We start from the raw sequence: 11,737 nt of genomic DNA, 5'->3' as shown, positions 1-11,737 counted from the left end.
CTTTACCAAAAAATTGTAGCTTCTCGGTAATTGATTAAATGGCCAGGGCGTATGCTCCGTCCACAAGTCAGTCACAAAGACCTACACTAGCACAAGATTTTGATCCATAGAGCAAGGGGAAAGGCTACTTTCTAGACCACTTGGAGACAAGACCACTAATTAAATTTCTAATTCACCTGGTACTCATCGCCGAATTCTTGGTTGAAGGCAGCCCTGATGGCCTCCGCCGACGCGCGATGCCCACCACCAGTATCACTCATCAAAATCAAAACCTTCTTCGGCCTCCCATACTCCGCCACGCCGTTAATGGGGGCACTGTTGTCCTCGACAATGAGAGGGTTCTCATCCTCCAGACGGATCTCGTTGTTCGAGAGGCCGGCGGAGGCAAACCCGATGGGGGCATTAAATTATGAGAATCAGAATCTGTTCAACTTGCTATACTGCTCCATTCTTCTTGCACCTTTCATTTCCCTAATCTCACCACTTTTCACATTCAAATGCCTCTTGCAGTTCCCTCTTGACATTTTCCAGCCCACCAATATCATCCCAACTGACATTTGGTACTTCAACAACCTGATCAAAACCCAACAAACTATCAGCATATCTCAAGGTAGAAATAGAAGTGGCTTTTAGGCCATTCATCAACATATGACAGTAAACACAAGTTACCAACCAGGCACATGAGGCTATAGAATTTCTTGAGTTGAAAAAGGTAAGTTTAATTTAGAGTTGAAATGTGGTTCCAGTAAATCAAAACCCTAACATAGAGTTGAAATGCACTGGTATGCATAAATTCATGAGATTACTTATGGAAGAAACGATTAGGAACTGATCAAGACTGAACCAAACAAGATAGATGTAGCTAACATAAACCAAATGAGTGAAACCAGTCACTCATGCATAAACGAGACATGGAACTAGCATATGTTGAATCAAATTACAGGAACTATGATCCACTCCAATTAGAACCATCAATGTGAGGTCATGAAAACATTGAATATTTACAAGAGAAAAATACTCTTGAAGCTTCAAGCAATGACAGGTAGCTTGATTAGTTACCTGATTACAAAATTAGCAATTCTTTTTCTTAGTAGCCCACTGTCTTCAGTTTGAATCAAGTACTCTTGAAGCTCCTAATGGTTCAAAGTTTCCAAAGATTCACAACACCAATGAAATAGAAGTTAGGTTAACATTTCAAGCAAATTGAATATAAATCATTTGCGCTGACAAAATTAGCACCTTCCAAGCCTCATCAAGACTTTGGTTGGTATTTTCTGCATTAACCTTCTTGGAAAGGGTAGTCAGCAATTCAGCTTGTTGCAACAAGGCAGTTAGTTTTGGGTCATCTCTCCCAAGGAAAGTTGCTTGACTAACCTTATTGGAAGCTGCTTAGTCATTAGGAAAAGGCGAGGGCTTAGGGGGAAGCAGAAGGCATCAACAAATCTTTTCACAAAAAGAAGATAAACCAAATTGATAGTGGTTTACCATCATATGTATAGCCTCTCATATTACCTGATGACTGATTAACTGTGTCAAAGTTTTGAACTTCTAATAGAGGTGGCCTTTGCAGATGTTGAGCTGGACCATGTTCCCCAAGAGATCTCCTATGTGCTTCAATTGTCTCTTTGAGAGGAGAGATGTGATACCTATCTTGCAAATGAAATACTAATAAGAAAAATAAATAATTAAACTTTTTCTTGGTGGTTTAGTTCACAGTGAATTCATCTACCCCATCTGCTTATTTGATGTCGATGGTTCCCCTATTAGTATTGCTATAGATGGTTCTTCAACAAGAACCCTCTTATTGCTTGGGTCCAAAGATGGAACACTATTCTCCTTGGATGAAGCCTCAAATTTTGCCCTTTTCTTGCAGAGGGTGGAGAAGCGGTTCTTTACAGCGTTATCTGTTCTATTGTAAAGCAAATACAAATCATATTTATACAACCTGTCCACCCATCACAGCGGATGGCTTATTAGTAAATACTAAATAAAGAAGTTTGGTTGAAATACCTTCCTGATACAACCTTTGCAATCTCTGTCCATCTGTTGCCAAACATCTTTTGTGCCTGATTGTCAGAAAGCTTCAAGCAATGACAGGTAGCTTGATTAGTTAGATTACAAAACCCAAACAACTACATAAGAAATCCAGATTTGATCAAACCAGTAATTTAAATCAATAAATGACACAGATGTAAGTAATAATGCAATAAAAAGGAGAAAAGAAATACCTTAAAGGCAAGGTACTGATCTGTCTTGTTAATTAGCTCCAGGTAACACGAGCTCTGCTTCTTCAACTCAACTGCTCGATCCACAACCAGCAAAAAAAATTGTTAGAAAACTAACTGAATTCCTTGCGATCAAACAGTCCACCCAAGAAGCCAAAAAAAAACAATCCACAACCATCATGCATGATCATAAAAAAAGGGAAATGTAGGACTTAGACTATTTCGAAGACCAAATGCGAACCATTAAGCAAGTTTAAGATCGTACACGACTCCAACCTCACACCGTCCAAAAAGAAAGCAAACCATGAAAAACACATAAAACATGGATCGATTGATCGAGGAGGAGAAAAGGGAAATGTAGACTTACAGACGAACTTGAGCTCCTTAGGCTCGATTTCCAGTAACCCTCCTCTCATTTCTCTTCGACTCTGTTTGCGATTTGTTGCCTCCTCCTAACAAATTGAAAGTGTAGAACCCGGAGATTGGTACAACGATGGTATCTCAGAGAGGAAAGGTTCAATTTTGGCGGAGTGCAGATTTTGTAGACCCAGGAGATTGATATAATCGGAGTTCGAAGGTGGTCTTGCAGACAGCCACTAAAAGGCAAGAACCAAACCGATCTATGGGCGTAGATTTGCAAAGAAAACAAATTGATCGAGTAAACCCTACACATATCAATCGATCCACTCAAATCTCCCACCGATGACCACAATAGTGAAAAGGCAAACAGAACCAACATCAGATCAAAGAACTGCAACAGGTAAGAGTGTAGATGTAAGGAGGGGATTAGGGTTTTCACATTTCCACAGGGCCTCAATCTTCACCCTCAATCTTCCCAGGCGGCGAAAAGGGCCTCAAAGACTTCATCCAGCGGAACCCCTCTCCTTCTGAGGCAAAGGCAAGGGCGGGCGGCGAGGAGAGCATTGCGGTGTTGCTGGCACGTGCGAAGCCGAAGCTCCCCGAGCTTCCCCTTTTCTTGCCCGGGATGATCGTGATCCCCAAAGAACCCTTTCCACATGTACAGTGGGATCGTGCAGAGGGTCACCGATGGGAAGGCCGATGTGCTCTTCGAAGGGGGGAATTGCATCTATCATTTATGTTGCGGTTTTGCTTAGGACCGGAGCAGGTGGTTTTGATCCTGATCGGGAGAGGCAGGTACGCTAGAAGGAGAAGAGGGAGATGAGGGGCTGAGAGAGATGGCCGGAGGAAAGTGGTGGTGTCATAGCGACGATATAGGTTTAGGGCTAAGTATGGGTGGACGGCGCGACATAGGTTTAGGTTTGGAGGGAAGAATGAAGTGTTGCAAATTTCGGCTAAGTATGGGTGGAAAAATTAAATTATTTTATTTAATCATAGACATCAGATTTTAAAAATCGCTGTAAAAATCGGTGTTTATTAACGAAAAAAAGGCGCTCATAGACATCGCCTAAAAAATCGATGTCTATGAGCGAAAATCTGCGCTCATAGACACCGGTTTTGGAAAAAATCGGTGTAAAATACTCAAAGACATCGGTTTTTGCTTAAAACTATTGTTGTTCCACCGATGTCTATGAGGGTTTTTGTTGTAGTGTGAAGAGTCACAATTAGTAGTTACAAGGTGATGTTGGATCTCAACATTCTTATAACTTGGATAGTAATGATGTGTTGCTAGATACCGCTGATTACATATGCTTCTAAATGGGTTTAGGAGATTGCCAATGTTATAAGAACCTATAGGGTCACACACAAAGGGAAATTAGATGGAGACTAGGTTCATTTGATTAACCTAAAGGATTAGGTTAATGTGATGAACCAAATTGGATTAAGAGTAATCCAAATTGAGCTAATTGAGTTGGACTCAATTTGGTTCATGTGTTAAGTGAGTCTAATTTGGACTTAGACTCATTTAATTAATTTAATTCAATTAATCTAATTTGGACTCAAATTGACTTGAACCAATGGTTAGATTAGATCAACCAAGGGAAAGAAGTGGTCAAGTTTGACTTGACTTAAGAGGAAGATGAAGTGGTCAAGTTTGACTTGACTTGAGAGGAAGATGAAGGGTCAAGTTTGACTTGACCATTTGCCACCTCATTGGTGAGTTGGCAAAGAGTGGGCCAATGATGATGCTCCACATCATCATGTTTGCTTAAGTGGGATGCCACCTCATGGGAGTTACCAAGAGTTGTGACTCTTGGTATCCCATGGAGGTTACAAATCTCATGAAGTGGTCGGCCACTTTTAGTGTGGAATGAATTCATTTTTTCATTCAAGTGAATTCATTTCTTCTTCTTCCTCTCAAGGTTTTTCTTCTCTCCCTCCTCTCCATTGTCGAGACCTTGCATGAGTGCTAGCACACTCTAAGGTTTCTTCTCCATCTCTTGCTTGTGTGGATACACATAGAGGAGTATCTACTTTGATACTCTCAAGATCCGGCGAACCTTAGACGAGCGGGATTACACGAAGGGCTTCGCATCAAGGGTAACGCTCTTCTTCTTTGTAGATCTAGTTTAGATCTTGATTAGAAACTCGTACGTGAAAGTTTTACAAAATTTTATTCTTCACACGGATCCGTGGCATGGGAATTTCGGGGGTTCCGCAACGCAAAAAGCGGTTTTTGCGGCCCGAAAAACCTAACAAGGAATATCATCTGGTGAGTGCTTTTGCCAGGAAAGAATTTGCTATCTAGTAGTTATAATGGCGCAAAATTATATACATGGCATGTTCCCTACTCGATAGAAATAAAAGATGGTTCATCTAACACAATTCGGGGCACATGCTAGTTCATAGAGTACATTGTCAAAGTTTCTAATAGTAGAAATTAAACTTGATGTATCTTGTACGATGTCTTTGTAAAGTTGGAGGAGTTTGGAGATCAAATGAAACTTGTTAAATTCAATCTTTCCTTTTCCTTGGCAAGATGACTCCACTAACTCAAGTAACCTATTCCTCTTCTTTGATATTCGTATGTCCATGTCATATTGCTAGGTGAAAAAGGTCTCTGCATAACAGGTGTTGCATCCAAATGGGCAACATTTATATGCTCATGATGTTTCATATTCTTCCACCTTGTAGTGTTCTGGTCTCATAAGTGATGATCAATTAGCATTATCTCTTCCATATAAATACAAATTATATATCCAAATGTACCTTCTAGGTTATCTAACTAGGTACAAGTTGTCTGTAGTCAAAATCTCCATGAAACATAATACATCAATCTTCTACTAAATATGATAGTATGAATATATGTTCCTTGTCTATTACCCAATTGGTAGTGGCAAGGGTGGTATGACTGTTGGTATTTCCTGAGACTGTGCTTCTTGATATCCATTATGTTGTTGGCAGATTCAATCCTTGCTTTCTGACTCAATATCAGTCAGTGCTACTATAGAAACAACATTCTCTTCATCAAGGTAGAGTCCTCAACGGGTCACTAGTCGCTTCATGGTCAACCTCGACCACAATTGTGAATAGGGTTGATTGACTAAGTGTCATCATGGTACACCAAGTCAGTGAATATCCACTAGATAGATATAGAAACAAATACATAATCCAACTAAATTGGAGTGTGTCTAACCATAACATATATCAAGTAGTGAACACAAAAGGTAAGATAATCATCAGAGGTATACCTTACTCCATATAACTCAGATGTCCTTTGGCTTACCTTTTCCAAAACTCAAAAAAATCATAAATCGAACCGAGATCAAAATCCCAAAGATACAAAACCCAACATTTGAATTTAGGCTATGCTCTAATAACAATAAAATTGTCACGCCCCGAGGGTATACTTGTCCTCTAAATTGGATGGTACCCCCTAGTGACAATATAGGAAATATGATATCGAACCAATTCAAGCTAACATAAAAATACCGATGTAATATAACAGCACCAAGTTACAAAATGATAATGCGTGTATATATGCATGTGCATGTGAATATACTCAAAATCCGATATAGAAATAACTATAACTATAAGCAACAGAAACAATTAAACGAAGCAACTCAACATAAACCCAACTTGAGCGGGACTAGCACCCAGGACCTCTAAGCAACACAATACCTCCTCTATCTACTAACCTAAAAGTCAAGAGAAAAGCAAAGGATAGTGAGTACAACCACTCAGTGGATAGAAGAAAATAGTGTATGAATAATATTCTGACAGGAGATCAAAGGATGCAGTCTCAGATAACATACTTACTAACCAATGTAGGTGTCCTAACGTAATTACCAACTAACCAAAAGTATAATCAATAACACTAACTTGTAGAACCAAAAATAACCAACAAATTGAAAGTACATACAGTATATCCAAACCTGCGCGCATAAATATGTGACCGACATATAGTAAGTATATAACAAACACTAACTGCGAGAGAACACTCTACCACGAATGGTCTCGTGGGCAGTCAAGGTAAATGACTAGTCACTATCCGCGAGAGAACTCTCTACCATGGATGGTTCCGTGGGTGGATAGGGTAAATAACTAATCACTGTCTGGAGAGAACGCTCCACCACGGATGCTCCCGTGGGCAGACAGTGTATATACCAATGGTCACTAATGATTCTCTCTCTCTCACCCACGTATGGAAGACAGGATATATTAACGGTTGCTAACGACTCTCTCAACCACGAATGGGAGATAATGGTTGACAAAGTATAACAACTAAGGGTCTAGTAGGATTCTCAAAATCCTACACTATGGTATAATCTTACTAATGTATAGGCAAAGGAACTTTGGGAGAAGTTCCTTGAGCTGCACGAAGGTACGTCCGAAACCAAGCTCGCTAGACGAGATCTGCTTCGCAATCAGCTCACCAGCCTGCAACTTGGGGAAGACGAGACAGTCGCACATCTGCACTCCAGAATAAAAGAAATAATCACCGGACTCACGAATCTCGGAGAAAAGGTAAGTAACCAAGATTCGCTCAGGTACACGTTAAATTCGTTTCCAAGAAATTCGAAATGGGCATCACTAGTAGATGCCTTTTACATTTCAAAAAAATTTCATTAGAAGAATTTTTCTCGACTTTTGAAGTGCACGAATCAAGATGTGCAGGTACGAAGGAGCCCAAGAACAACGTCGCCCTCAAAGCCTCAAGAGACGAACCCGAGTCGGAATCTTCTCTCGACGACGAGGAAATGGTAATGATGGTCAGAAGATTTAAGAAACTTTGTAAATCCAGATCTACTAACCATCCGTAGGGGAAGAAGAAAAGGACAATCTGCTACTACCACTGCAACGAAGAAGGGCACGTCAAGGACAATTGCCCCAAGCTGAAGAACAAGGACAAGCAGAAGGGTAAGAAGCCTATCCAAAAGCGAAAGGCCCTAAAGGCGACGTGGGACGATACGTCGTCCGAATCGGAAGTCGAGGTATTCTCCGGCCTCGCACTGATGGCGAGTCATCAAGACGACGACTGCGAGTCAAGCTCTTCCGAGATGAGCATCGAGAGCATCGATGAAGGGGGAGCTTCGTTAGAAGAAAGCAGCAGTTCAGGGGAGACACGAACAACGAACTCGACAAGGTAAGTCAGGTACGTTCTCTTCCTCCCGATAAACTTTTTAAATTTATTAAGTTATTAACTAAAGACTGCTGTAAATTAGAAAAAGAAATAAAAAATTTAAAAGTAATTCTAGCTAAGTCTTGTCCCTTAGAAGAATTAGATAAATTAAAACTAGCAAATGAAAAATTGAAACTTGAAAATGATGATTTGAAAATTCAAGTAGATAACTTGAAAATTTATGCATGTTCATCTAAAACCAATTTTAGAAGATTTAATAATTTAAATTGGTACTTTAAATATCACCCGGGACAAATTAAGAACATTTCAAGAAAATATGTCCCTAAAAGTTTTTTGGTTAATCCAGTAGGCTGGAACCTATATTGGGTTCCAAAGTCATGCTTAAATTAATTTTAAAATTAAATTAGCGCTTTAAGTGAGAAAAGTAAATAATAAATTTCTCTATGAGGCTTTGTCTAAGGAAGTGGTTGTTGCTCCAATAACCAAGAAGGCCTAGTGCCTCGCCACGACCTGGAAGCCAAAATATTGAAATAAATGTTTAATTAACTTTCTGGCAAAGCATTAAAATTAGAATTACTTAATGCTTTCAAAGTTTTTCAAATATTTTTTTCAAAATATTTTTATGCTTAGAAAAATACTTTTACCTGAAATTCTTACTCATAAAACCTTAAGTTAGGATTTTTTTAAAATAATTTTTGCAAAGACTTAAATCTTTTTTCTCAAAAATAATTTTTTTTGTTAACTTAGAAAATTTTTTCAAAAATCATTTTTTTCCTGAAACTAGAAATCTCAGCTTAAAGTACTTAGAAAAATTTTCTAATTTTTTTTTAAAAAAAAAACTTAGAACTTTTTTAGAAATATTTTTTCTAAGTCTTCAACCCTTAGATTTTTTTTCTTAAAACCCCACTTTTTTGTTATCAAAGGGGGAGAAGGATTAGTATAAGTCTAGGGGGAGGTAAACCAAAATATTAACTTATTTTGTTTTTTGCACTTAAATTACAAATTAAGTTAATTTACTTAATTTTATTTAAATGTCTATTTTAACCCTAGCTTAACTTGGGTTAATCACACCAAAAAGGGGGAGATTGTTGGAACCCCAAGGTTGTTTTGGTGTGATCAAGAAGTTAAGTTAGGTCCTGTGTGTTTATACCTTGTGTCTAAGTGTGCAGGAGCTTAGGAGCACAGGTAGTCGAGTGGAAGACGCAGCTAGTGTGAAGGACGGTAGTCGAAGGGATAAGGTGCTGCGGAAGAGTACACCGGCGGACGAGAAGGAAGCGTGCGGTGGTTCCGAGGGACGAAAGTCGGAGCGGAAGATTGCTCGGGGAGCAAGAGACGCAGCTAGCGAGAAGGACGACATGCGGTGCGTCCGAGGGACGAAGACTGCGGATGAGTACGCCGACGAACGAGAAGGAAACACGCAGCGATTCCGAGGGACGAGAAGCCGGAGGGAAGCCCGCTCGAGAAGACCGGAACTTGGGTTCGGGTGAGCCCTATTCCGGATAGCAGAGATCACCCAATCAAGCGGATTCGGAGTAGAGGACCCGGACGAAAGTCAACCAGAGTTGACTCAGCATCCGGGGCGCCCGGAACTGTCTGGGGCGCCCGGACCAGCCCGGGGCGCCCGGACTAGTCCGGGGTGCCCGGACAAGCCCGGGGCGCCCGGAACACTTCCGGGCGCCCGGGAGTCAGTTTTTGACCGGATCGAGCTTTGACTCGATCTGAACGTTGGGGGATAAAATTTATCCACCCCAGGGCGCCCGGAACCCTTCCAGGTGCCCCCAACCAAGGCTATAAATATAGCCTTGGTCCAGAAGCTTTGAATTAACTCGGAAATTTACATTCCAAACACTTGTGCGCTTCTGTTCTAGTTTAGCTTCTGTCTTTTGTGCTTTCACTGCTGTAAGAGGCTTCTCCGCCTGAAGGAGATATTTTAGTGCACGTTCATTCCTTGGATTAACAACCTCCTTGGTTGTAACCAAGTCAAGTTGTGAGCCTCCTCTTTCTACTTTTTATTTACTGCTAATTTAATTATTTTACAAGTGTTAGTTTGAAAAGTCGGGAAGGGTCTTTGTTTTTTTTTTACAGGCTATCCAACCCCCCTTCTCTTTCTAGCTGGCCGCAACGGTCCTACAGTTTAGTGGAGTGGCTCGCTATAAAACTTCATATGTTTATCTATATATATATATAGATATGTCTATGAAGCTCTTATTGCAGCTCGAGTGCAAGTTTCCTTCGACTTGAGGTATACAAGTCATCTTGGTTATGGAGACTTATACTTTGACATCTTAAGCAAGCATCTCATTGAGGTGTGGACCCAGGATGATTGGGTATAAGTTGAAGTATCCGAAGGTATTTGGATAGCCCACAGAGGATTCACTTCTCCTTGCGAGAAGACGTATACCCTATGTCCACTCGTTAGGATTATTACTCAAAGTCTTTGGCCAAAGCATCACATGTTAAGAGTGCGAGACTCTTAGACACAAGTATGAGTAATTTGAATTTGTAGGACAAGGAAGTATTACTTGGGCTAGGTATGACGTAGTCACTTTAGTGGGAACAGACACATAGACCATGTCATGAACCAAGTGGGTATAAGACGAGTGAAAGGAAGAAGACACAACTCACTGTAACTATTGGAGGGTTTAGAATTAATTCTAAGATCAACTATGATTTTTTGATTAATTGAGGATCATGATGTACTACTAGGTACCACTCATGATTGTTCTATAATTAAATAGTTAATTATGACGGTCAAAATAAATCGAGAATCTATTGGGTCACATGCACTAACGAGTATCTAAAAGACGTAAAACAAGTTAAAGAATAGGATTCATAGATCAAGAGATAAATGTTAAGTTGGACCATTCATAAGATAAATATGGAAATATTGTCATGATGGAAGTGTGGATGGGCTACATCTCTTATGGTAGAGTTGAACCATATTTGGTTTAATTATAAATTAGTCATGAACCAACTTGGTTTAGTTGTGAACAAAATCAAGAGGTTAATGAGTTAATTTTTGGTTAAGGGATAATGGGTTGAATTTGGGCTTTCTAATCCAACTTATTAAAAAGGATTATATATAGATGTAATTGGAAGAGAATTAGATACAAGTTTCATTATTTGGTTGATTAGCTTTTGGAAACCCACCCTCCTCTTCCTCTCCTCTCTCTCCCACCACCAACAAGAGGGTGCTCTGTCTTATTGTGGTAAGCACCACAAGGGAGAAAAACTCAAACTCTCCCTTGTATGCTTCTCTTGACTCCTCTTCTTTGCTCGTTGCTAGTAACTTCCGAATGAGAGGTTTATACTCAAGGAGTTGTCTTAAGAAGATCGACATGGATACGAATAGAGGTGAGGTTTGATAACGTCTCTACGATTGATGTCCTTCTCGTTAAAAGTCATCCATAAGGTATACCTAGCGTAAATTTATTTTTCGTAAAATTTTAATTATGCGATCATGTTTGGCATGTTGTATCCTTATATGTGTATGATGTGTATGATGTAATAATTAGGAATTATTATTGTTTAAATTTCAACAGCGCATGTTTACAAAACGTGTTCTAGCACACACCAACATCGGGCATATCCCAACAATGGTATAAGAGCTTGATCGTGCTTCAAAATGATCGTAAAATTATTTTATGATTCGTAATTAGTGTTGTAATTAATTTTTAAATTTTTTCTAGAATTATTAAGACTTTTTCTATTTTTGGAAGTTTCCTAAATTGTTATGAATTTCCATTTTTGGAAAGTTTCTAATATAATTTTAGAAAATTAAATTTAAAAATATTATCTTAATTTAGAAATGATCATTTCTAGAATTTTATGAAATTTTAATAAATATTCTATTTTTATAAAATTTCCTAATTTGTTAGGTAATACCAAATATGAAAAGATTCTAAAATTTTAAAAAATCCATATTTGAGATATTCTAAATTAAATTATATAATTAATCTTTTCTGAAATTTTTAGATTTATTGAAGTATTCTATTTTTAGAAAGTTTCT

The 11,737-nt window shown here is 39.1% G+C and overlaps 1 protein-coding gene across 1 annotated transcript; it reads right to left on the bottom strand.

Moving 5' to 3' along the window:
• Window positions 1–416: 416 nt before the first annotated feature.
• LOC122029187 (transcription factor MYB88-like) lies at window positions 417–3,149 on the bottom strand. The gene is made up of 9 exons (XM_042588128.1): window positions 3,050–3,149; window positions 2,229–2,299; window positions 2,011–2,132; window positions 1,730–1,909; window positions 1,513–1,646; window positions 1,240–1,385; window positions 1,060–1,133; window positions 502–573; window positions 417–423 (listed from the first exon to the last, which is right to left on the bottom strand). Exons 1-9 carry the CDS (start codon window positions 3,147–3,149, stop codon window positions 417–419), a joined length of 906 nt encoding a protein of 301 aa, XP_042444062.1.
• Between the last annotated feature and the right edge of the window lie 8,588 nt (window positions 3,150–11,737).

The sequence above is a fragment of the Zingiber officinale genome, chromosome 10B (assembly GCF_018446385.1).
Source record: "Zingiber officinale cultivar Zhangliang chromosome 10B, Zo_v1.1, whole genome shotgun sequence".
In the NCBI taxonomy this organism is placed as follows: Eukaryota; Viridiplantae; Streptophyta; class Magnoliopsida; order Zingiberales; family Zingiberaceae; genus Zingiber; species Zingiber officinale.
The sequence above is the reverse complement of the archived record's forward strand: the minus strand, read 5'-3'. Positions and strand labels throughout refer to the sequence as shown.